The 27,542-nt window shown below is 41.2% G+C and overlaps 1 protein-coding gene and 1 long non-coding RNA gene across 2 annotated transcripts; one reads left to right on the forward strand and one right to left on the reverse strand.

Moving 5' to 3' along the window:
- Nucleotides 1-802: 802 nt before the first annotated feature.
- RNF228 (ring finger protein 228) lies at nucleotides 803-12,507 on the forward strand. The gene is made up of 2 exons (XM_089669491.1): nucleotides 803-1,430; nucleotides 4,405-12,507. The coding sequence occupies exon 2, from the start codon at nucleotides 4,460-4,462 to the stop codon at nucleotides 5,270-5,272; it is 813 nt and encodes a 270-aa protein (XP_089525617.1). The 5' UTR covers nucleotides 803-1,430; nucleotides 4,405-4,459; the 3' UTR covers nucleotides 5,273-12,507.
- On the reverse strand, nucleotides 11,663-21,892 carry LOC149469224 (uncharacterized). The gene is made up of 2 exons (XR_016311619.1): nucleotides 21,694-21,892; nucleotides 11,663-13,285 (listed from the first exon to the last, which is right to left on the reverse strand). It is a non-coding gene; the product is annotated as an uncharacterized LOC149469224 (long non-coding RNA).
- Between the last annotated feature and the right edge of the window lie 5,650 nt (nucleotides 21,893-27,542).

Below are 27,542 nucleotides of genomic sequence, written 5' to 3' on the forward strand. Positions count from 1 at the left end.
GGCATTTAAAAAAAAAATCACTGCTCCTGGCCAAATGGAAATTTTACTTTGTTTTTTTCCCCACAAACATTGGTACAAGTTTCCTGGGGAAGTGCCCACCCCTGTGCTGTTTTTTTTCACACCCTCTTGCCTATTAGCCCTGAAGATTAGCATTTTTAATTGGACAGATTAGGTTCACATTGACTTTCTTTGAAGTTTGCCAAACCCAGCTCGAAGAGACTAAAAAAAATGGCAAGACACAGAACTTTCTTGCTCTTGCTGTATACTGTGACTGCCAGATACTTCTTTATCCATATTTATAAAGTTATTAAACGGCCTTCTTCATTTTTTCACCTGTAAACTGATAGGAACACAATTTTTTGCAAAAGATCGCATATTCTTCTTTGGCTTTGTAAATCACTTTCCAAAAGAACATTTATTTTATTCTAAAAAGGGGAGGTTGCTGTATAATAGAAGATGTACATTTGTAAAATAATGCAAAGAGCAATGATGGTATGCTAAGTAGAATAAGCTATGGCAACCAATCAGAAATCTATCACCTTTCAACTCCACAGAGTAAATTGAACTGAATTTGGCACATACCATGACTATTCTGACCACCATACAGAATAAACCTGTGAAGGCATTCTAAATGTACAAAGCTTTATTATGCTCCTTTTATATACAAATAAAATAGTCTACCACCACTACAATGTTAGTGTCAGGGTTGAAAGTCAGCCTTTTGCATGGTTTGACTCCCCACCTTGTAAAATTTGTAATTTCTACCTTGTGATTTCACTCTCACTGTGCTTCTAGGTGTTGGGTGACACAGTGTGTGTACAGTGAAAGCACAGGATACAGAAAATCATAGCAAGGGGAAGCTTTGCCTTTTGCACACCAAATCAACTGAAAAGAAGGAGAAGAAAAGGTGAAAGATGCTGCTATGTGTTTGTCCTCCAGACCAGTCAGATCCTGCACATTAGCAGGAGGAATCCTGCATACAAAGAATCTGCGTTACATCACATTACTGGGGAGCAAGCAGGAAGCTCAGAAAGAGACAAGGAGAGCAGCTGCTGTCTTTGTTCCAATATTGGAAAGACATTGGGCACTGGAGGAATGGAATACAGAGTCATGTCGGACCTGTGGAGAAAATATTGCCTGCTTTTGACTTTATTACACCAACAAAGGCTTGAGATGGCACAGAGAATATAGTGAATAGAAGAGAGGATCACATCTTTTCAAGGCAGCATCACAAGGAGGAGACAAAGGAAAGCACAGGAGGAGGATGGAGAGCAGAACTGTCAAGGACCGTGGATGCTGAAATCCTGATTTTCTGAATACATCCTAAAGCATGAGACATCACTCAGATCAGCGTGTTCACTAAAGCTGGACAAGGCTGCCAATACATTCCAATAAGTGACATTTATTTCCTCCTGGGAATTGCAGCTCCTGTGAGTAAAACTACCTTCTAAACAGCAATAATCTGTTGTTCCATGTGCTGAAATCATGCCTGATACTGAAAACATGTACATTTACCTGGAAAGTAAGGTCATTCCAGGTAAATGATATAGCCAATCTCACCTAGGCTTATCAGTGACATGTCACATTCATAGTGCTGATTATAATTTATTAGTAGAAAATGTCAGATAATAGATCACCAGTGACATGTCATCATCTTAGGACCAGATCACAGGACTGATTACAATCCACTAATAGAAAATATCATACAGTAGATAACCAATGACATGTCACCATCATAGGGCCAGGTCACAGGACTGATTACCATACATAACAGAAAATGACAGGCAATGAATTACCATTGATATGTCACAATGTTAGGCCAAGTCACAGAACTGATTACAACCCACTAATAGAAAATATCAGACAGTAGATTACCAAAGACATGTCACAATCATAGGGCCAGATCGCATAACTGATTACAACCCACTAATAGAAAATATCAGACAGTAGACTACCAGAGACATATCACAATCGTAAAGCCAGATCGCAGAACTGAGTACAATCCACTAATAGAAAATATCAGACAGTAGACTACCAGAGACATATCACAATCGTAAGGCCAGATCGCAGAACTGAGTACAATCCACTAATAGAAAATAATAGACAGTAGATTACCAGAGACTTATCACAATCATAGGGCCAGATCGCAGAACTGAGTACAATCCAACAATAGAAAATATCAGACAGTAGATTACCAGAGACATATCACAATCAAAGGGCCAGATCGCAGAAATGAGTACAATCCAACAATAGAAAATATCAGACAGTAGATTACCAGAGACATATCACAATCAAAGGGCCAGATCGCAGAAATGAGTACAATCCAACAATAGAAAATATCAGACAATAGACCAGAGACATGTCACAATCATAGGGCCAGATTACATGGCTGATTGCAATTCACTAATAGAAAATATCAGACAATAGACTACCAGAGACTTGTGGCAATCATAGGGCCAGGCCAAAACTCCTAATTAGGATCTAACATCATCTAACATGATGTCAGATAGTAGATGGCCATTGACTTGTTACCATTATAGGGGCCAGATCACAAGAATGATTACAATCTACTAGTAGAAAATGTCAACCAATAGATTACCAGAGACATGTTACAATCAGAGGGCCAAGTCACAGCACTGTTTACAATCCACTAATAGAAAATATGAGAAAATAGATTACAGAGACATGTCACAACCATAGGACTGATTACAATGCATGAATAGAACATATAGGACTGATTACAATGCATGAATAGAACATATAGGACAATAGGCCAGAGACATACTACAATCCCAGGGCCAAGTCAATTACCTGATTACAATGCACTAATAGAAAAGATCAGACTATAGATTACCTGAGACTTGTCACAATCATGGACTGGCCATACATTATACAATTTTCTTGTACAATTTCCCAAAATTGACCAAAACCACATAAAGTGAGGTCAAACCTAAACACTTTCAATTTGTATACAATCAGGCACTACATAGTTGAAGGTAAATCTAAAGGAAATTGAATAAGAAAATTGTAAAATGTATGGCCAGCTATATTGCCAGGTCACAGCTCCTAATTAGGATCCACAATTGAGACATGATGTTAGATAGTAGATGGTCATTGACTTGTTACCACCATAGGGGCCAGATCACAAGACTGATTACAATCCACTAACAGAAAATGTCAGCCAATAGATTATCAGAGACGTGTCACAATCAGAGGGCCAAGCCACAGGACTGATTACAATCCATTAATAGAAAATACCAGATAATGGATTACAGAGACATGTCACAATCATATGGCCAAGTCACAGGCTGGTTATTATCTACTATTAGAACATGTCAGGCAATAGATCACCAGTGAAATGTCATAATCATATATCTAGATCAAAGATCCTGATTGCAATCTACCAATAGAAAATGCTAGACAATGGATCACAATTACAATCCACTAATAGAAAATAACAGATCACCAGTGACGTGTCACAATCATAGAACCAGATCACGGATCCTGATTGCAATCTACCAATAGAAAATGCTAGACAATGGATCACTAGTGATCACAAGACTGATTACAATCCACTAATATAAAAGGCCAGACAGTGGTCACTAGTGATCAGTGATCACAAGACTGATTACAATCCACTAATAGAAAATAATAAATCACCAGAGACACGTCACTGTCATAGGACCAGATCACAGATCCTAATTACATTACACTTACAGAAAATGTCAGACAATGAGTTACCATTGCATGGCACATTCACAGAACAGATTACAATCTACTAATAGTGTATGTCAGGCAGTAGATTACCTGAGACACGTCACCATTTTAGGGCCAAGTCACAGAACTGACTATGATCCATTATAGAAACAGATCACAGGATTGGCTACAATCCAGTAATAGAATATGTCAGATGGTAGGTCATCAGAGACATGTCACAATCAAAGGATCAGACTGCAGGCTAATTAAAATCCACTGATAGAAAATGTCAGACAGTAGGTCACCAGTGGCATGTACTACAACCACAGATGCAGATCACAATCAACCAATAGAAAATATCAGACATTGGATCACCAGTAATCAGAGGACTGATTGCAATCCACTAATAGAAAATAATAGATGAGCAGTGACATGTCACAATCACAGGATTAGATCAAAGATCAGAAATAAAATCCACTATTAGAAAATGTCAGACAGTAAAACACTAATGACATAGGGCCAGATCACAGGACTAATTACAGGACTAATTACAATCTACTAATATTTTATGTCCGACAGTAGATGACCAGTGACCTGTCCTAAAACTCACTGTGCTCTATATAAGAATATTATGAATGCATTTGGCTGTCTGATTGCTGAACAGTGACATTTATTTGGGTTGCTGTCCTTTGTGCTGCTTTCTTCCAGGGAGATGTACGATTGATCCATGACTGGGCTATGGGCCTTGGAGTGAAGTTTGGACATGGCTATTAACCAGACCAGTGGCAGCTCAGGCTCAGATCTCACCCTGTCCTATGAGGAGTATGAGTGTAAGATCTGCTACAACTACTTTGACTTGGACAGGAGAGCCCCAAAGCTGCTGGAGTGTCTGCACACCTTTTGCCAAGAGTGCCTGAACACCCTGCACCGCAGAGAGGATCGGCCATGGCGTCTCTCCTGTCCGATATGCCGTCATCGCACCGTGGTCCCAGATTCCAGGGTGGACGCATTGCCTGTGAACACTAAGGTGGCTGAAGCCTTCCCATTGTATGTAAGGCATGATGACCCATTTCCCCAGGACATCCTTCCACCCATCACTTATCATCAGCGTGGCCTGCCATACCACCATGGCACTCAGGGTGCTGCTGTGCTTCATGGAGCCGCCGAGCTTCGCTATGCTCTGCAGCCTGGATCGGAGGCTACTTTGGCGGCTGCTGCAGCTAACAGAGACCGGGAAACATTTTCAGCCTTAGGCCAAGCCCAGGCAGCCAGTGCCCCCTCACCCCGAAGGGGCTATGAGAGATGTCAAAGCTGTAAGAGGGCAGTGCTGACCGCAGGCTGCGTTTGTGTGGTGTTCTCCTTCATAGCCATGGTGGTTCTTTTGTTTGCTGGCTTGGTTTTTGTGAACAGATACAGTGGGGCCCCAGCTCCTTCCCCTGCAGGGCCTATCTGCCTATCAGTGGCCAGTGTACTGGCCCTCTTCTCAGTGGTGGTCACCTGGGTCATTTGCTGGCTGAAGTACAGGCCGGAGCCCGGGGAAGGCAGCAGGGGCCCATCCAGCAGGAGGGACACATGAAATATAAAAATAAAACTGCGACTGATCTGACAATCTCCACTGCTCACATTGTCACCCTATGTATTTTATACCCAGCCTTTGGATGAATTATTAGCAATATTAGGTCGTTGTTAATTGATGTACCATGTGACCTGTAGGTAGAACACTGTCTTATATGACTCACACATATATCCTGCCATAACCTATTAGGCTGATATGAACAGAGAATAAGAGATCCTTCCAATTCTGCTCATACACAAGGGCTTTCAGTTAGGTTGCCCATGTTTTTGAACATAATAAAATTTTGGCCTTTTTATTTTTATAAATGGAGCATCCTTTTAAGAACATTGCCATGCTGTTTTGACTGAAGTTAATAGATACGATAGCTGGGTATCACCCCGGTATCACCCCCCCACACACTCACATTGGTATCAAACACCCAAGCCAATATTGCCCATTCAGCACAGGTGTCACCCACAAAACATTGTTGTCACATACCCAGCACTGGTATCACACACTGTGAGCCATTATCACCCATCCAGCACCGGTATCACCCATCCAGCATCAGTACCATCCACCCAACGCCAGTATCATCCAACCAGAACTGGTATCCAACACCCAGCATGATATCAAACACCAAGCATAAGTATCACCCACCCAGTACTGATGTCAACCATCTGGCACTGATATAATTCACTCAGCACTGGTATCACCCACCCAGCACCGATATCAAACATCGAGCATCAGTATCACACACCCAGCACTGGTATCATCCACCCAGCACTGTTGTCACACACCCAGCATTGGTTTTACACATCCATCACTTGTATCACACACTCAGCACCATTATCATCCAACCAGAACCAGTATTACATACCCAGGGCCCGCTAACACCCTTTTGTGTTATCCCACCCTTGGGTTTGAAAGAGCCAAGTAAATAGAATTTCCAGAAAGAGAAAATATCAGAAATAACAGTTCCCATGTCCTTTAAAGGAAAAGTATAGTGTATTTGCAGTGAACACAAATTTTGAGTTATTGTGTTGTTTTTTCCTAAAGTCATTTCTAATGTGACAGTTACATTTGTGCATGATTGGTATTCCATATTTTGTTACTTTATAAAATCTGAACTCTAGTAATTACATAAAATCTACCCTTGCGGTACCCCCTCTTCCTCAGTACTGCAAGGGTTAAATGCTCATTTCGTCTAGGGGTTCAGGAATAAGGTGTATTACTTATCCTATCCCTCATGCTAGCACTGTTCTCTTCTGGCCAAAGCTCAGGACTGCTAGCAGTCCATTGGCATCATGATGTGCACTTAACAAATAACTAAGTAAAAATGTGAGCATGAGACCTGGGCCCAAAGTGAGTCTTAGGCAAGCCACAGATTGTGCAATTTTCTTTCCTGCAACAATGGATTGCAGGAAAGAAAATCGCTTGATTCCTCCATCAACACAGTTAGTGTTGATGGAGGAATACCTCCCACGGAGCTATTGTGTTCTCCCAGAAGTGGGGCACAGGGAGCTGTCCTTGTTGGGAAAGCACAATGATTACTGCTAGCAGCTATAACCACTGGCAATAATCGCATGCTAAAAATCCAAAATGTTGGTTTAACCCAAGTCAATCGATGAATTAACTTGGGTACAATCAGCCTTCCCATAGATGGATCAAATCTCAGCCGGTCCCTGCTGAACCAGCCAACATTTGATCTATCTATGGCAGGTTTTAGAGAAACAGCAGTGTTGGACTGCTCTCAAACCTTGAGGGATCCTACCACAGCCAGGATTAAGTATTGCACTTTATTTATACATACTTAGACTAAACAAGTGTTTAACCTTTGCAGTATGGGGGAGCCCCATCACAAGGATACATTTTTACTAATTCCTGGAGTTCAGCTTTATATGTAGAGATTTGTCTTTAAGCCACCAGAGTAGATAAGATATTGTCCTCATAGAGAGTGTATTATCTGAAAGGTGAACTCCAAGTACAAAAATTTATTTTCGATATCCACAAAGTATATAAATCCACTTTGTGTGCACCGAATGCCTTTGCAAATTCAGCTATTACCTTGAAAAAGTAACAGATGTCAACACTGTTCTGCATATAACCTGTGCAGAGAGCAAAGCAGTAGGAGGTGCCCAGCAGTCCCATCCAACACAGGCTACCTGCAGAAAACTACAGGAGGGGGCAGATACAAGACCAGTCACCCTGCACAGGGAGAGAGGACAGGCGTGCAAAGATCTAGAAAAATACACATGCCTCTTACTTTTAGACACGCTGTACTTACCTGGAGTTCAGATTTGAATACGCCGAGTAATGTAAAGGCTTCCATTGTGAAAAGGATCATTAAATGAAAAGAACGTTCCCATGTTAATATATATACAGAAAATTCAGAGTATACAGTGAAATAAGGTTTTAATTAACACATATTTAACTATTAGGAGTGTCAAGTTTATTTCTTGCATGTAAGCCTTAAAAACATTTGAAAAAAAAACCTGATATACCTTGCTATTGTGTAGAAGAGTTAAAGAATAATTTGAGGTATCGGGGTGCTATATATAGTTACACTGGTTCAACTTGGTGTATATGAGACACCTGGCCGATGTTGCTGGAAGCTGGAAATCACTGATATTGATATCGCTACTCCAGTGATCTCCTCTTGCTTCCAGGTCCCATGCTGAGCAGATGGTCTGATGCATTGTGAACACAGGAGGTCAGCCACTCAGCAGGGGTACCGTTCAGAGAATTCTTTTCATTTTCTGAATATATGCAAAGCCTTCTCTGATTGGACGAGGTGGAAAGCGTGATGTTAGCTTCTCGCCTCTCCATCTCATCCAATAACATAATGCTTTGCATTCATTCAGAAAATGCAAAGAATTATCTGAATGACTCCCATGCCAAGTGACTGACCTTCTGTACTCACAATGCAGAGAGCAGCCACTTGGCACAGGACCCGGAAGCAAGTGGAGATCACTGGAGCCACAATGTCTACGTCAGTGATTTCCAGCTTCTAGGGCCAGGTATGGTATATACTGTACATAGTTACATTAGCCCAAGCTGGATCAATGTAAGTATGCATATCATGCTGATGCCTGGAACTATCATTATCTGTCAGGTTTTTAGTTCTGTATGTAACCCAGTTGAAGAGATTTTTCCTCACTTCCTGTCCATATGACACCTAAAAAAAATGGGTTCTCACTAAACAAAAAGACAGAGACAGCAATAAGAAACATTGTCAGAAGTTCAGATTGGAGAGATTTCACATCTGGTGCTGTCCTTACAGGAAGTAAGGAGAAATATATCCAGTGAGGACATGAATGGCAATAAAAACCTGACAAAGGCACTAACGCTCACCCACTCTAGCCAAAGCAAAAAAATATATTTTGCCTGGAGCTGAAATCTAAATTTAAATATAACTTTACCTTCACACGCAGCACTTTATTAATTCTCATTGGTGGTACAGCATACTGTATATGACTAAAGGCAGTGACTGAAACATGTTGGGGTATAAATGTATTTATATGCTGAATGATGCTGCTCCCAAGTGGACTGATGTCAGTTTGCTGACCATGCAGACCTGCTCCCATGGTGTTTGCTAAAAATTCTGTCAGTTGGCAGCCATGGCTTTTACCATGCATTTTATGTAACAGCATAAGCAGAACACAGTTCTCTTGCAGGAACCTCAATTCCATTCAACAGGCTTAAGGATGTTGATGGTGCTACTTACTGCTCTGCACGTGTAATGTTAAAGCATGCACGTGTCTGGTAGAAGGGCAGGGATTTGTGTGGCCCCATGCATTGTTCTGTATATGTACAGGAAATAAATGTTTAAGTTATAGATAGGAGAAAAGTGGGTGCCACCATCAATATGCTCAGTTAGTGAAGGACATAGGCTGCAGGGAGCACCTGTGCAAAAAACTCTTTGGTTCTCCTTTGATACTTATGATTGTTGCTCTTTATGTATGTTTGCCCTCTTGCAATGAGTCAGGACCTCAGAGGATTTCTTTAATAATATATATGCAGTATGTACAAACATAGTTGAGCTTTTTTTACTGTACTTTACTGTCTCAGCTCGAGGTTCATTACCCAGCTTGCTAAATCTGTGCACTCCTTAGCAAATTGTATGACTTAATGTATATGTACAACCAAGACATGTATTTTTTTAGTTTTTGATAGAGTAGAGAAGGGTTAAAACCTTTGCCAAATTATTTTTTATTTGCTGTCCATGTACCACTGGGAAAATTTCCCTTCACTTCTTTCCCCAGAGACTCAACAGGATAAAAAAAGTCCACAGAAAAAGATATACGGCTAGATTAATTCCCCCTGGAGGCAGGTCAGCGGTGCTCCAAAGCTCACGGTGTCTTCCTGGAACTTTTAACAGCATAGAAATTATATTAATAAAAGGTATGAATGGCCATGAATAAGGTTTCTTACCGAAACGTGCAAGCTGCTGTAGATTTCACACTGTACCCTTTATTAATAAAACATATTTATTGGGAGGACGAGTTGTCGGCTCTTCATGTCAAACTTCTAGACTCAACAGGATGTTAGCAGAACTCTTCCAAGGTTGTAGACAATTGTCCCTTGAACAGGTGTCCCCATTAGAAGATTTCCCCTCACCACTTGTGTTGGGAACAGCTCTAAAATACTGGATTTCCCTCACATTCTTTTCTACAAATAGAATGATTATTCTATATTCTATATGGGAGCTGAGACAGCAATAAAAACTTGACAAAAGGCTAACCCATAATCACTGTGTCCAAAACTAAAGAAGAACAATGGTTTTGCCTTGAGAAACCCAAATCAGAGGGCCCAAGTCATGATCATAATCAGTTGCATTATCGGATAGGGTATTCCTCTGTCCAGGCCATCTGGCCCCACAAATTCTTAGCTCCATTTGGACCCCTGCCTAGCAGCATAGTTTGTTCAGTTATTATATAAGCTGTATTTTCAAGTAAGAAAGCCCCAGTTGCCCCCCATCCTTCTGACTTAAAGCATATACCCAAACACAGACTTCATATTGGATGTTCATATAGTGCTGCAGCCTACATGGAGGCATCTCGGCTCTCTTCCATAGAGTGTAATAGACTATCTGTTTTTCTGGTAGGCAGGCCAGCTTTCTTTGTCAAAAGAATACTTTAGCCTAAAGTATATCTAATGTTTGGTTAATTTTGTAAGGAGTTAGGAAGGGATAGAACCTCAATGATGTATTTACTGCTGTCTGTCTCCTGACTGTTCCCACTGGGGAGATCCACTGCACATTTCCCCTGGGAACTGTTGTTACTGCAACTGAATGTGATGGCAAATCCAACATGTCCAGTAGTGGAACATCACAGACACTCTGAATGCTCAAATAGGAAGTCTTTTATTTATCACAAAATATGCAATGTTTCAGAGTCATACAGCAGCCCCTTCATCAATCAGACAAATCAAGGGGTTCTCAAACATTGCATCTTTAGTCATTAATATAACAGCTCCTATCTGAGCATTCAATGTGCCAGTAAATTTCCATTACTGAAGATTTCCACTAGTTGCACCATCCACTTTAACATTGCAACACTCAGTTTGTATAGACCAGGGGTGTCACACTGGCAGCCCTCAAGCAGTTGTGAAACTACAAGTCCCATCATGCCTCTGCCTTTGGGAGTCATGTTTTTAACTGTCAATCTTGCAATGCCTCATGTGACTTGTAGTTTGACTTGATAAAGACTTTTTCTCATTTGTTGTTACATCTCCAGGACCGTAAGTGAGCAGAAATGTTCCCAACTAGAAAACAAACGAAAAAATCATATATATGTATATATATGTATATATATATATATATATATATATATATATATATATGGACTCTAGTCATCACCTACTCTAATAAGAAGAAAAAAGGTTTGGTTTAATACACTTTAATTGGGTTTCTGAAGTCAAGGTAGGAGTGTTGGTCAGATATCAAACATACCAAACCTTACTAAAGTAGCAATCTATTAAGGCAACAGATGGTATCATAAGCAGACAAAGAAACCCACTGAAGCCAATCAGAATGAATTATTTGATGATCTGACTACAGTACCATAACCTCATTCCTGATTGATCATTGGGTGCTATGGTTTACCTCATTGCTTCACTTAGCACTGCCCAACCAAATAATCCAGGAATTTGTAATAATCAGCGGATTCCCATACAGTACATGTAGTTTCTATGTCTTCTTTTCCCTAGTGATTGGGCCAGTTTGTTGGAGTTTATGGTCTAATCTGCTACATGGTTCTGGTTACATACAGTACATTAAGATTGTCCCCTAAACCCATCTTTGCTCTTGAAATTGTGTTATTTAATTTTTTGAGCAGCAGAAGACAAGCAAACAAAGCAATGTGAATATAAAAATGTGTCAAATTGTAGAGAATATATTTGTGAATGTATACAATTTACCGTCATGTATAAGTAATTACAGTTTTAGGTATGATTTAAACATAATGGATTGTAATGCTAAAGATGTATGAATTAAGAGGGATTATACCTGACATTGGTAAACAAAAGACACTCATAAACATAGTGCAAACTGTTGACATTAAATAATGTGAAAGGAAAAATATAAGAATGAATGGTCAGCTCAAGTAAATCCTAATATTTCAGTTTTTGTTTCATAGTAGCTTTGTATATTTCTCTGGACCATCAGTGGTGGGACATTTCTCTAGGATGGTCTTGTAGCTCCTAATTGCAACAGCCATCACAAAGCCAGATGTTGGTGGCATACATCCTTGATGGAGTGTACATTGTATATCTAGTAGGATAAAAGATAATAAGGGAGACATGGTGGAGAAGAGTGACACTTTGTTCTGGCCATGTTAAAGGGGACACGGACAAAAACTACTGCATGAAAATCTCAATCTTGTTGGGGTCTTGTTTGAAATATAAAAAGCTGCAAGTGACCAGACCCTCTCTTGGCCACCCATAACTGAAATATTAGTTTTAAACTGAGTTGTCCTTTGCATACTCTAAAAAAACATGACCGTGTTCTCATTGAAAATGTCACGAGCACAATACACAGTCATTGATACATTTATAAGTGTGTTACATAGTTACAGTAACATTGATTTGTAATAATGATTATAAGTGCAAAAAGATAATCTATGTCTCAGTTTATATACATGTATGGTATTTTATTATACTGAATTGTAATGATGTTATTACTTTTTATGGGCAAACTTTTTTGGTCAATATTTTAAGTTAATTTATCTTACATTAAAAATTTTCTTGTACAACTGTTATGTTGTCTTGTTATGTGCAAATGATGAAACAGGAATGCTTGAAATCTCATAGAGATAGGGAGAGCCTACATGCCCCCATGTTCACCCAATCTTCACAGCATGCAGCACTCCTCTCTTTATTACAGGAAATGTTCACATGTTGCTGGTTTGTAAAAAATATAGACACATGCAATGCTGTGTGTATGTGAAAACTGAAAATATATTATTCATTTAAAACACACTTGGTGTGCATGTTGATTCGGTTGCCTCACTGCAGCCCCCCCTCCCCCATTACATCTTCATAATGTGTAAGTACAGTACTTCCCAATACAGTAACATAAGGCATAAGAAATTAATGTTTTGGGGCCTTGCAGGGTCCCTTTCTGGGAAAAGGATACAGGGATCCTGTAAGGCCCTAAAACATCAATTTCGTATGCCTTATGTGATACTGTCTTCATAATAAACATGTGAAACACATTTCTTTGGAGTGCTGTTGACTGTTGACTTTGCATCTTTACCTCTGGTTCTGGCATGGCACCATCTGTGGCACTCGTTTCGAGCACCATCATTAAAACTTTGAGTACTGAGGAGTGCAGATTTTGTTTGGACTTTATATGGCTGTCACCCAGACTGGATTTAAAACATGTCTTCCTCTACATGGGAGTGGGGGAATTCGTAGTTTACAAAAGGGAGATAACATTGTTGGAGTTTTCAGTTCGATTCACAGGACGTGACAAAGGCGCTGAATTTTTTGCAAGATCAACAGGTACTTTCTGTATTTGCTGCAAATGTTCTTAACCTGCAATAAAAAAACAAATGAAGCCACCACAACTTAGAACTGGTATGCTGCAATATATTATATTTTTGTACTTTCCTTCAGATAAAATTTCACTATGCAACATGTACTGTATGTAACAAATGTCATCATGTGACTTTTAGTGCTCACATGGCAGGATTGCGATACATAGAGAAGCACTGCATGCAGGCTCCCAGCAGCCAAATAATTATGCAGTATTACAGAGAAGAGTGATATCCCCAGAGACACTGAAATCGCTGTTACTGGAACATGATATAGCAAAACTCACGAGCAGTGGTGTATTTAGACTTTGTGCTGCCCTAGGCAACACAAACATTTTGCCTAGGGCGGCACAAAGTCCCCCCCCCCCCCCAATGAGAGAGCGAGAGATCAATAAGTGTGTGTGTGTGTTATATATATATATATATATATACAGTATAATTCTCTCTCTCTTCCCTCTCTCTTTCTCCCTCTCTCCCCCCCCCCCTCTCTTCCTTCTCTCTCTCTCTTCCCCCTATCTCTCCCCTCACTCTCACCCCACTCTCTCTCCCCTCTATCTCCCCCCCCCCTCTCCCCCTCTCTCCTCTCTCTCTCTTCTCCATCCCTCCTCTCTCTCACACCCCTCTCTCTCTTCCCTCTCTCCCCCCTCTCCTCTCTCTCTCTCTCTTCCCTCTCTCTTCACTCTCCCCCCTCTTTCTCTTCCCTCTCTATCTCTTCATTCCCTCTCTTCCCTCTCTCTCTCTCTTACCCCCTCTCTCTTCCCTCCCTCCCTCTTTCTCTCTCTCTCTTCCCCCTCTTTCTCTCTCTTCCCCCTCTTTATCTCTCTTCCCTCTCTCTTCTCTCTCTCTCTCTCCTCTCTTCTCCCTCTTTCTCTTCCCCCTCTCTCTTCCTTTTCTCTCTCTTCTCTCTCCTTCTCTCTCTCCCCCCTCTGTCTCTTCCCTCTCTCTTTATCCTCCTCTCTTTCTTTCTCTCTCTCTTCCCTCTCTCTCTCTCCCCCCTCTCTTTTCTCTCTCCCTCTTCTCTCTCTTCCCTCACTCTTTTCTCTCTCTTCCCTCTCCTCTCTCTCTCTTCCCTCTCTTCTGTCTCTTCCCTCTCTCTATTCCCCTATCTCTTCCCTCTCTCTCTTCCCCTCTCTCTTCCCTCTCTCTTCCCCATCCCTCTCTCTTCCCCTCTCTCTTCCCTCTCTCTTCCCCATCTCTCTCTCTTCCCCTCTCTCTTCCCCTCTCTCTTCCCCATCTCTCTCTCTTCCCTCTCTCTTCCCCCCTCCCTCTCTTCCCCCCCCCTCTCTCTTCCCTCTCTCTCCTATATCTCCCCCCTTATCTCTCTCCCCCTATCTCTCTCCTCCCTCTCTTTTCCCTCTTCCTCCCTCTCTATTTCTTCCCTCACTTTCTTCTCTCTCTTCCCTCTCTCTCTTCCCTCTCTCTCTTCTCTATCTCTCTCTTCCCCCCTCTCTCTTTCCTCTCTCTCCCATCTCTCTCTTCCCCCGCTCTCTCTTCTCTCTCTCTCTCCCCCCCTCTCTTCCCTCTCTCTCTCCTCTTCTCTCTCCCCCCCCTCTCTCTTCCCCCCTCTCTCTCTCCTCCCCCCTCTCTTCCCTCTCCCCCCCCTTCCTCTCTCTTACCTTCCTCTCTCTTCATTTCTCACATCGTATGGGGTTGCATACACACACCTCCTCCATGGGCTGCTGATCTCCGTGCAGCAGGAAGGGGGGGGAGGGGAGTTGTGTGCAGCCCCATACGATCTGTCAGTGTAGGGATGGAGGCAGGGAAATCCCACAGAACAGAGCACAGCTCACCTCCTCCGGGCTCTATTCTCCCTGCTCCAGGCTGTCCACTGGTCCTGGCTCGTCAGCTGCTGGAGGGAGAGGTACAGGAGCATCGCTCTGCAACTGCCCTCCCGCACATCGATCCTCCTGCTGTCCGGGCCACTGCAAGAGTACCGAAGGTACCCCTCTGATGGAAGCCCTGCATGGCTCTGTCCGCCGCTGCTCACAAGGTCCCTTCTTCCGCCCCCCTAAAAATTGCCGCCCTAGGCAAATGCCTTGTTTGCCTCGCAGTAGATACGCCCCTGCCCACAAGCGGACAGCATGTAGGCAGGCCCATTCCAATGTAGGCAATACATTCCATACACAGGTATAACTAACAGGTCTCACTGTCCTTCTCTAGGTTGGTGTGTCCCCGCTCCTTCAGGAAGCTAACAGATTTGCCCCTACCAGTACATATACAGTTCCTCGCTTCACACTCTTCTGCGCATGCTTGCTGGACTAACTGGTCAACCATTCCTCAGATAGGCCAGAAGTAATAATTGAGGCAAGTCCAAAGATGCCTATAAAACTTTACTTCCCAACTTCAAGGTGGACATCTTCATGGCACACAATAATAGCATTTACAAATTCAGGGCATCCAATTCCAGAGTAAACGTTGGTCAAATTTCAGAACAAAGCATCTTTCCTACTTGGCTTCTCACTCTGTTGGTTGACTGTGGTTGGCACTTCTCCCAGTCAAGCACTCTGCCTGTCCTGTCCCTAACTGCAGTCTCTCTCAGGGTGTCTGGACTTCACTAGGTATTCCCCAGCTAGGGAATACAAACAGTTGGGAGATTACATCTTTACAGGAAGAGCCCCACCAAGTCCCATGGGGGCCATCTATGCACTTTCCACCCAAACTCCTCCCACCCTGTATATATATATATATATATTCAAAGAGAAGGCACCACCTAGTAGCCAACACTGGAAGTACACCCCCTTACAAACGTTGCATTTTTACACCAAGTGCAAAGAACACTTTTGAGGGGTCAGTCCTTTAAAACAACAGGTATACTGTTTGCAAGAGTGAATTTCTTTAGGGCAATGATGAGCAATCAGTCCCAAGCATTGTTTTGAAAGGCTGAATGAGGTAAGTTTGGAGTGTAACTGCGTTTTTAGCCCATCTTCACTTGCAATGTCATATATTTGGATGGCAATATACCTGCATTGAAGTGCATTGCAGTGCACATGCTGTGCGTTGTGGTGCTGTGGCAGGGGCATTTGTCCATCCACTGGCATGCATTCAATTAATGCTATTTTTCTGTGCATGCTCAGAAATAAGGTATCGTCTGTGATAGTTTGAAGCAGTGGATATATAGTTCCCTGTGGGATGCACAGCATGGATCCGGCAGGAATATAGACAGATGAGGGCTTATGCACAGGGGCATACAATTTCCTGGCTTGATACCTATATTTATACTATTATGAACACAGCAGTATTGTATTCTATTGGCCCATGCACACTGGTGCAATTTAGGTTTGCAGACCTTTCACATGGGTTTTAACTCTGGATCTGTCAGTTTTGCAGAGGCATATAAGGTGTAAAGAGGAGAATGTTCATTTATATCTTCTTATATTTGAAACTCTTTATGTCCATAGAAAAAAACTGAAAAAGGCTGTGTCAGACATAAGCGGATGTTAACAGATGTCTGTTTACATTAGTTCTGAGTACATTCATGTTTAGGTAAAAATCATATGAAATCAGACATATGAAAAAACAGATGTATGCTGATGTCTACTGATTGACCTCGGTACAACCAACTTATTGGATTTTCCCATCTCAATCAGCACTGCAGTCTAAAGCCAGCAGCACTGATCAGTGTATTCTGATGGTGAGGAAGTATCTCCACCATCAGAATAAAATACACTATATTGCCAAAAGTATTGGGACACCCCTCCAAATCATTGAATACAGGTTTTCCAATCGCCTCCATGGCCACACGTGTATAAAATCAGGGCTTGACCCATTATGCAGGCCATACATGGGTCGAATTCCAAACAAATTTTCTTTAGAAAATCGGACATTTCGTGCATTTTGTAATCCGATGGTACCACCATTGATTTTGAAATTCGACCAACATGGGTCGAATTCCAAAATCATTTTTTTTTTAAATCTTTTCTAAGAATTTTCATTCGAAATTTGCACCATTAGTGAGCTACAGCAATGGCCAATTTGCGAGCAACCATCGAATTTGAGTGATCGGGCATGTCAGAAATTTTGTGAAAAACGAATGAATTTCTAATCAGTGATGGAAGAATCGTGTGAGAAATGTAAATGAAAAAGAAATGAGCATGAGCTGTGACCTGAAAAGAAAATTCTTGGCCATGAAAAATTCTTTTTTGTAGCAACATGAGGTAAAATTAAAGTCTTGGTTGGTCGAATTTCGAAATCAATGGGGGCACCATCAGATTAACAAAATGTACAATGTTTTCTAAAGAAAATTAATTCGGAATTCGACCCATGTATGGTCTGCATTATTTTCACTTCATTTTGCTACAGAAAATAATTTTTGTGGCAAAGAATTTTCGTTTCTTTCCAGGTCACAGCTCATGCTCATTTCTTTTTGAACTACATTTCTGTCATGATTCTTCCATCATTGATTAGAAATTTGTTCTTTTTTCAAAAAATTTCCAACATACCTGATCACTCAAATTCGATGGTAGCTTAAAAATTGCCCATTGATTTGGCCCACTAATGGTGTGAATTTCGAACGAAAATTCTTGGAAAAGGTTTTCAAAACAAAAATTATTTCGGAATTCGACCCATATATGGCGGGCATTAGTTCCAGTGAAGGGAACTCTTAAGGCGTCAGCCAGGGGTGGACTGACAACTCATGGGGCCCCTGGGCAATAGGGGATCATGGAGCCCCTGTGTCAAAGCACACCCTAAAAAGTCTATAAGAAAAGGTAACAGGGGCATTTCATGGCGGCCCCTACTGACCCCGGGCCCTCAGGCATTGCCCAAGTGCTTGAATAGTCAGTCCGCCCCTGGCATCAGCATACCAAGACATTTTGCACAATTTCATGCTCCTAACTTTGGGAGAACATTTTGGGGATGGGCCCTTCCTGTTCAAATATGACTGCGCACCAGTGCACAAAGCAAGGTCCATAAATACATGGATGAGCGAGTTTGTGGTGGAAGAACTTGACTGACCTGCTCAGAGTCCTGACGTTAACCTGATAGAACACCTTTGGAAGACTGCAAGCAAGGCCTTCTTGTCCGACATCAGTGCCTGACCTCACAAATGCTCTTCTAGAAGAATGGTCAAACATTCTCATCAACACACTCCTAAACCTTGTGAACAGCCTTCCCAGAAGAGTTGAAGCTAATATATGTGCAAAGGGTGGGCCAACGCAATATTGAACCCTATGGACTAAGACTGGGATGCCATTAAAGTTCATGTTCGTGTATAGGAAGGTGTCCCAATACTTTTGGCAATATAGAGTATATAAGCTGTGGGGTGGAGAAAAGGGGTGAAGGAGAGAGTTTAAATTATACATTTTTTCCTACGAGGCACAGAAGTAAAATCTGAGCCAAGGAAGCTTGCAAGTAAATCATTATTTGTAAGGAAGTCCAATAATGATTTTCTGTATGTTTTACTAAAAAGGATTCAATGTGACTCCCCATTTTAGCAGCAAAAAAAAAAAAGAAGCAAAATATCAAATTGTCAGATCATTATCAGATCATTTTATACAAAGATTATCTATATTCAGAAGAAGAGAATCTCAAGAGAGGGTTTAACTTCTGTGACTGGTTATACAAGAAAGTGAATCGATTTGTGTTCTAGATTTTCAGGGACAGACTCGGGTTTATAAGATTTGTCCCTGAATATTAGATTTGGTTCCTATTACCTGTACTGTGAGAAATATATCAAAGTTTAGCCACTGCAGTTCTCAAATTTCTCTAAGTTTCCTGAAATATTGAGGAAAAGGTTGCGTTAATTGTTTCCATTTAACTGAATGTGATTTTTTTTGCTGTATTAAAACAGTGTTGCACCTTTAAGAGGGAACACTTATATTTATTTTAATGACCCTGCAATGCTGGGAGTAATTAGCTATTATTAGTTTTTAAAGAGTAAAATTTGCATATTTCAACTTAAATCCACAGATAGAAAAAAAAAAAGGTAATTAGCTATTGATTCACGTCATTCATTAGGGTCTGTATTACCCCAAGAGTGCTGTTGTGGGTTCAGCTACCCGTGTGATTAATAAAGTTTAGTAAATGTGCTGGTGAAACCTTGTCTCAGGACAATAGATTTTATTGTAACGTTCACAGCATATATTATACATTTAGGAACTGCATTTATAATGCAAGAAAGTTTTATGTTTCAGTTTACTAAACATGTCATGTGTGTAGACAGTGTTTCTTAGTGCTCCAAAATTGTATTGTTCATGACAAGCGTAGAAACACTTTATTACCTTCTCTGGGGGTCATTTTAAAATATTACCAACTATTGGAAACCTTTATGTGTGCATTTGTGAATCACCACAATTGTGTTGAACAAAGCCTTTAATCCCTATCCTTTTGTGAACTTAGTTATAATTTATTGTTATCAGTTCTGTAACTATTCACAGTGCGGTATAATATAAAACAGGATCTTTATTTACTAAAATCTATTTCTACTTAATAAGCATGTCTACTTCATTGTGGTCCATAGATTACCAGTATTACAGCTGTTGCACTGGATCTCCCTCTGCTGGCTGAAGTTTGAACAGCATGGTTCAATAGAAACCAGGTTTATTTACTAAAATTGAAGAGTGTAACTTCTGGTGGAGCTCCGCATAGAAAACAATCGGCTTCCATGTTGTTTTGCCAAAGCTTAATTGAAAAAGCTGAAGTTAGAAGCTGACTGGCTACTATGCCCAGCTGCACCATATTTTGCTCTCTCCAGTTTTAGTAAATCAACCTCTTAGGCCACATTCACACCTGAGCATTTTGTAGCTCGAAGATCCAAAATGCTCAACATTCAAAATTCAATGTATTTCAATGGTTACTGTTTGCATATATGTGCTCAGATGTCTGTAGCTCAAAGCCTGAAGCTGGGAAAGCTTAATGGGCTACTTTAGATGCAGATTTGGGCATTCTTGGCCCCGTAGACTTCAGTAGGAATACTTGAAAATTGAGTTTTTCAAGTGCTTCTTCCTGGTTTTATTTCTTGTCATATTTCAGGCAATTTTGAGCCTTTAAGAACTGGTCGTCTCCCCCAGTGCCTTCCATTGCAAAAACAAAATGCTTGACAGCACGTTCTAATTTTTTTCTGCAGTGGAACACACTGGAATAGACTGCTCTGGGGTGAACTATACAATTGGAACCCATATCATCTACTGTGCATGCATTTTTGATGCAGAAAAAAATGCATTGGACTGCATCTGGTGTGAACCAGCCTTGAAATTTGAATACACATACTACTACCATTCAAATACACTTCTAAAACACTTGTATACAAACACAAAAACACTCAAATAAAAACACTTGAAAATCTCTCTGCTTAGGTGTGAAAACAGCCTAACAGTAAACCAAAGTGTTTGTAGCACTACCCCCTTGAATGCTGACTTTGGATCCCCCTTTACTTCTTGCACAGCCAGGCATCATATATTTTCCAACTTGTATAAAAAAAACAAAGACACAGTCCATGGGCTTGTTCTTTTAGTTTTATTAGGGAATTTAACCGGGATAGGGTTAAGGGGTTAGGGATGTACAAATTGATTGCAGAATAACAAATTGAGGACAATTTGCTACTCAAAAATACTACAAAAATGGCTGATAATTGACTGTGTTCCAGCCAAAAACCTGACAGTCTTTTGCAAGGTAAGCAGTGTGCAGGAGCCCTAAATCTGCTTAAATGGATTTTTATCAAAGTCCCAACTTGTAGAAGCTCTGAGTTCCCTAAGTGAACTAAGTAACAGCCCACCTGGCTATAGTATCCGATCCGATAAACTTGTCCTCTGAAGACTTGCCATAGCTTGCATCCAGCAGACATCTCCCCATGTCAAATTTTCCTTTTTTCTCTTTAAATGTATTGATACGTATGAACTTTTCTGTTCTGTGTTTGTTTATTATGGTGGTGCAGACATAATATGGGTTGTGTACTAGAAACAAAAAAAGCTGTGCAAATAGTGAAAACGTGGAAAAATAGCTGCTGGCAAGACAATCAGGTCAATTGTATACAAATATTATAAATAAATTGCCACGCTCAAATGTCGCAACTCAGAATCTGTCACAACCATACAGTATAAGTAATATCATAAATGAATCCAAATGTAGAAATGAATAGTCCCAGTGTTATGAACCATATACCGTAGTAGATCACCACATGTCTTCAATATAATTAGTGCTCCACCACCAGAAAATGGTAGGACTCTTGCCAGAACATGTGAGCCCTTATAAAAGAGTCACACACGCGTGAGAATACATCCACCGAATCCCTCAGAATTGGAAGATGTTATATCATGGTATATCATGGTACTGGATGGAAGTATCACCTTCAATTCCTCCCCATTCTTAATCACATGATAATACCTCTCAGTATGGCTATGCAAACAAAGACAAATAGGTGACCATCGCATAAAACCATAAAACACATTTATTATCATAAAGTATTGCACTCACATTCAGGTGGGCAAATCAGCGCTGTGTACAGAGTATTCTCCTGTCTGGGGAACAAGTACACTTCCTGGTGTTAGCAGCGTGTAGACGTCAGACACACAACCTCCACCCGATGCATTTCATCACATATGACGTCACCTGGGACGTGGAAACCATGTGCAACTGTTACTGCTGCTTTTTATAGCTATATAGAGAGGGAATGAGCCCCCTTAGGTCAATTATTGAAATTAAAAATGGCCACCGTGTTACCAGACCTCAATATGAATTTAAAATGGCCACCGCTTGGCTAAACCAAGCCTCAGTCTGGATGTCACAATGGATCTACATATCCATCCATAGAGGGTTTGAATTAAAACTTTTATGTTATGGTCTTAAAATATAATTATGCTTTTAGTTAACTAATTATAAATCTATTTACAATTCGCTTAGATTTATGTGAGGCGGTTTGTTATTTGATTAATCCCTGTGGAAGAGACATAATACAATATGCATTCCACATAAGATAAGTAATGACGGCAGCCATGTTGAAGTATGATCCCCAGACTGAGGTTTGGTGGAATTATATCCAGTGTGACTTCCAGACTGAGGCTTGGTTTAGCCAAGCAGCAGCTATTTTGAATTCACATCGAGGTCTGGTAACCCCCAGACTGAGGCTTGGTAGAATTATAACCATTGTGACATCCAGACCAAGGCTTGGTTTACCCAAGCGGTGGCCATTTTAAATCCATATCGAGGTCTGGTGACACGGTGGCCATTTTGAATTTCAATAATTGATCTAAGGGGGCTCATTCCCTCTCTGGATAGCTATAAAAAGCAGTGGTGATGGTCACACATAGTTTCCACGCCCCAAACGACGCCATATGTTACGAAACGTGTTGGGTGGAGCTTGTGTGTCTACACGCTGCTCTCTAACACCAGAAAGTGTACCTGTTCCCGGGACAGGAGAATACTCTTTACACAGCGCTGATTTGCCCACTAGAATGTGAGTGCAATACTTTATGATAATAGACGTGTTTTATGGTTTTATGTGATGGTCGCCCCTTTGTCTTTGTTTGCATGGCCATGCTGAGAGGTATTATCATGTGATTAAGAATGGGGAGGAATTGAAGGTGATACTTCCATCCAGTACCATGATATAACATCTTCCAATTCTGAGGGATTCGGTGGATATATTCTCATGCGTTTGTGACTCTTTTATAAGAGTCCACATGTTCTGGCAAGAGTCCTACCATTTTCTGGTGGTGGAGCACTAATTATATTGAAGATACGTGGTGATCTGCTATATGGTTCATAACACTGAGACTATTCATTTCTACATTTGGACTCATTTATGTTATTACTTATATGGTTGTGACAGATTCTGAGTCCACTTCTGCTGTTGTCATTTTCCATCATCTTGTGCTTGATTGGCTAATTAATGGGTGGAGCCTTGTCCTACCCACCATATATATGCATTTTTTATGTTCCATGTCACTGTATGAGTTATGAATAAGGCTTGTTAAGCTGAAATGCGTCAACCTTTGTACCTGTGATGATGTACTGCGGGCGATTTAATAAAACAAAAATTTTAGAACAATGGCGGTAGTGTGGATCGATTTAATTAAATTTTAGACTTCTCCCTTATAGGCACTGGGGGTGTAGGTACTCACACTATCCTTCTCCTGCAGCTGTGGATAGAACTTCTTTCAATCCTTCCTAGCTGGGCTGGTTCCTCGCCAAGCTTTGCAGGTTGTCCTTCCCTGGTGGACTGCAGGTCATTGGTGCTCCCTCCTTCAGCTCTCCTCTTTCCTCCTTCAGCTTCCAGCCTCCAGTTTGAAGCCAGAACTGCCTTTCTCTGGGGCTCCCTCCCAGGCTACACAGTAGCACCTCTCAGCACTCCATTTTCCACTTCTCTGCTGGCCAGGCTCTGTCATATTTATGGACTGGTCTGCCACACTGCCAGGCCCCTCTACCTGGGATTGGTCAGACTCCCATAAATATGCAGATCAGCCCCTCCTCACCTCTGCCTATTGGCTTCTAGAAGCTTCTGCAAGTTTCTAGAGCAGGGGAGGTACCAGAGGACTGACCTGTAGAGCCCTCCAGCCTGAATGAAGTAACCCTCTATCTAAATCCAGGCTTCTATCAAGCCTCTAACTACTCAGACCAACTATGTACAAAAGAGGGTGCTCCGTGTTCATAGATTTAATAGAACTGTGCAGAATTGTTTTTCTTTTGAAGCACCGTAAGTGAAATAAGTTACCTCTGATGAATATCCTAGGTCCGAATTGCTGCTATTTACTGTACAAATAACAACTACATTGACTCTAGATATTACACATATCACTGTTCTTCTGGCTCTGACAGTTCCATCTCTCATACAGTGAAGGGATCCATGTTGTTCATTCTCCCTTTCCTCTCTCTTAACCCATTCAAAACATCTTGGGGGGGAATTTATCAAACGTTGGGCAGCCAGAATCTGACACAACTCTGCATGGCAACCAATCAGCTTCTATCTTCAGCTTGTTCAGCTAAGCTTTGAAAATGAAAGCTGCAAGCTGATTGGTTGCCATACACAGCTGCTTCAATTCTTGGCTGCTCAAGTTTTGGTAAATTCCCATGTGTATAATCTGTTCATAGGGCATTCTGTGAACAGACAAGGAGAGATCCTGTTGTTTATCTGTCTTTCCTCTACCTCTGCCAGTAACAATAAGCCTTTTCATTTGTGAACTGAATACAATGTATTTTGTGAATAGATGGAGGTATAGGAGAGGGAGGGTGAACGACAGGATCCCTTCACAGTATGAGAGTTGGACTTCTCAGCTGCAGCACCAAAACAAGAGCACTGTGTGTAATATCCAACATCAATGAAGGTATAATTTGTACAGCAGTGATCTGGACTCAGGATGGTCATTAACAGAGGTAACTTATTTGATTTGCGTTGTCTTCCAAAACATTTTTGTACTTGGAGCTCTGCTTTAAAGGGCATGTTTATGTTTATCAAAACTAATGCTAATCACTCATGAGCTAAACTACACTTACCTCTGATATTCTTATTAGCACTGGCTTAGTATGCCCACTCATAGAATTGAATGGGGCCATTAGGCTGGACATTCTTCCATGATCATAATCTGTCCATCAGAGAATTGACTAGTGGATGTCTGATCAAAAACAGCAATACTGGGCAACTCTCAAACAATGTTCTTGTCAAACTCTGGGGGTTTGTTTAAAAAAATGTCAAAAAATAATATTGCCAGTGCTTTCTTCACTCAATTTCACGTGCTAAAATGAAATCCAGTAGAAAATAAAACTGTTGAAAAAGGGCAGAAAGCAATGACAGAATTTACATTTAATGCAATTATTTTGTTTTACATACGTTTGGATTTATATTTTACAAGTATTGAGGAAAAAATTAGATATGTCTCTCCTAAAAGATATCCTGGTGTACTACATACAGTTGTGGCCAAAATTATTCAACCCCCAATGCTGTAAAGGGGTTTAGGGACTATAGTGTACATTTGGAATTGTATTCAGAATCAAATCCTACAAGGACGTTGTAACTACCCAAATGCAACTAAAATGACATCAATTGTTTATGTAATACAGTAGTAAATGGTTCTTATGTGGTTTCTTCATTGCCACAATTATTCAACCCCTTAAAGACTACCACTCTGAAGAACAGAGGTTCATACAGGTGCTTTCCATCAGGTATTGAAAACACCTGTGGATGTCACCGAGCAGCAATCAAGCATAATAAGCACCAATTAGGCAGCTTTAAAATGACTGTGATACTCAGCTCCTTCTAGACATTTACTGGTGTGGTTACAAACATGGTGAAGGCAAGAGAATGGTCCAGGAAGACAAGAGAAGAGGTGATTTCTCTTCACAGGAAGGGCAATGGCTATAAGAAGATTGCAAAGATGTTAAACATACCAAGAGACACCTTAGGAAGCATCATTCGCAAATTCAAGGCAAAGGGCACTGTTGAAACGCTACCTGGTCGTGGCAGAAAGAAGATGCTGACTTCGACTGCTGTGCGCTACCTGAAGCGTAGAGTGGAGAGAAGTCCCCGTGTGACTGCTGAGGAACTGAGAAAAGATTTGTCAGATGTGGGTACAGAAGTTTCAGCCCAGACAATAAGACGCACACTGCGTAATGAAGGCCTCCGTGCCAGAACTCCCAGGCGTACCCCCTTGCTGTCTCCAAAGAATAAGAAGAGTCGACTGCAGTATGCCAAAAGCCATGTGGACAAACCACAAAAGTTGTGGGATAGTGTTCTGTGGACTGATGAAACAAAATTAGAACTGTTTGGGCCCATGGATCAACGCTATGTTTGGAGGAGGAAGAACAAGGCCTATGATGAAAAGAACACCTTGCCTACTGTGAAGCATGGTGGAGGGTCAATCATGCTTTGGGGCTGTTTTGCTTCTGCAGGTACAGGGAAGCTTCAGCGTGTGCAAGGTACCATGAATTCTCTTCAGTACCAGGAGATATTGGATGGAAACGTGATGCAGTCCGTCACACACCTGAGGCTTGGGAGACGTTGGACCTTTCAACAGGACAATGATCCCAAGCATACCTCCAAGTCCACTAGAGCATGGTTGCAGAGGAAAGGCTGGAACATTTTGGAGTGGCCATCGCAGTCACCAGACTTAAATCCGATTGAGAACCTCTGGTGGGACTTAAAGAAAGCAGTTGCAGTGCGCAAGCCTAAGAATGTGACTGAACTGGAGGCCTTTGCCCATGAAGAATGGGCGAAGATACCCGTAGATCGCTGCAAGACACTTGTGTCAAGCTATGCTTCACGTTTAAAAGCTGTTATAACTGTAAAAGGATGCTGTACTAAGTACTAAGATTGAATGTCACTTGGGGGTTGAATAAAACTGATAATGCTGTGAGCACAGAAAAGACATTTGTGGTTATTTCATTATAACTGTTATGTTATATTTGTCTGACCTACAAGTGCCTCTTTAATGTAAATGTAAGCAAGATGACTGAATGATCAAAAGCAATGTCAAACTGGCCAAAACACTCAATTTCAGTGGGGGTTGAATAATTTTGGCCACAACTGTATATAAGCTAGTTTCTGTGGTTGGAGGCCTGTTAGCATTGGTTCTCCTAATTATACTGATATTAACCTCTGTGAATTTCAGCACCCAGCAGATGTTTTATGTAAACATATGTGGCAACTCACTGAACATTCCACTTAATTGCTGAGGGGTACCACAGCAGTCGCTGCCTAGGAGGTGGTATGGGTTAAGAAAGAGAGCTGAGAGAATCAACTGAGGGGGTGAGATATTTCAGGTTCGGTTGTAGCAACTCTTTCTTTTGCCAATGTGTACATAAACAGCAGCCAAATTTGAAGTATTCAGACCATAAACAATTTACCGGTGCATTATCCATGGAGAAAAATGCTGTTGCCATCTGTGCCCTGAGACCCAGTTTTTCCCCGATTGGGCACTGCCATCTTGCTATTTGCACACTATAGTGAAGGAAAAGGAAAAGTCAGTCACATCACAGGCACCTCCATCATTCCTGTGACAGTCTTCAGGATACATCCTTCAGTGCCAGGGTGAGCAGTTAGAGATGGAGATCAGGTCTGAGCTGTCAACTCTTGAGGAAACGACAACCTTTGAATACCAGTATGGTGAGATACATTTGAAGCCTCTACCATGTAACCATTTAAAAAAGAATGGCAAAGCTTGGATATGTAATTTAAAGTAAAAAATGTTTTTCATTCTATTAAAGTATGCATTCTTAACTCCAAAAGTACCTTCTGTTGCTCCAAGCCTCCTCCAAATCTCCAAATTCCTTTTTTTTTTACTGTAGTGATCTGACTTCCTGTTCTCGGGTGGCTACATTTGTTCTTCATGGTC

Source organism: Staurois parvus, unplaced genomic scaffold, assembly GCF_062004578.1.
Source record: "Staurois parvus isolate SC_StPar_1 unplaced genomic scaffold, SC_StPar_1.0 ptg000078l, whole genome shotgun sequence".
In the NCBI taxonomy this organism is placed as follows: domain Eukaryota; kingdom Metazoa; phylum Chordata; class Amphibia; order Anura; family Ranidae; genus Staurois; species Staurois parvus.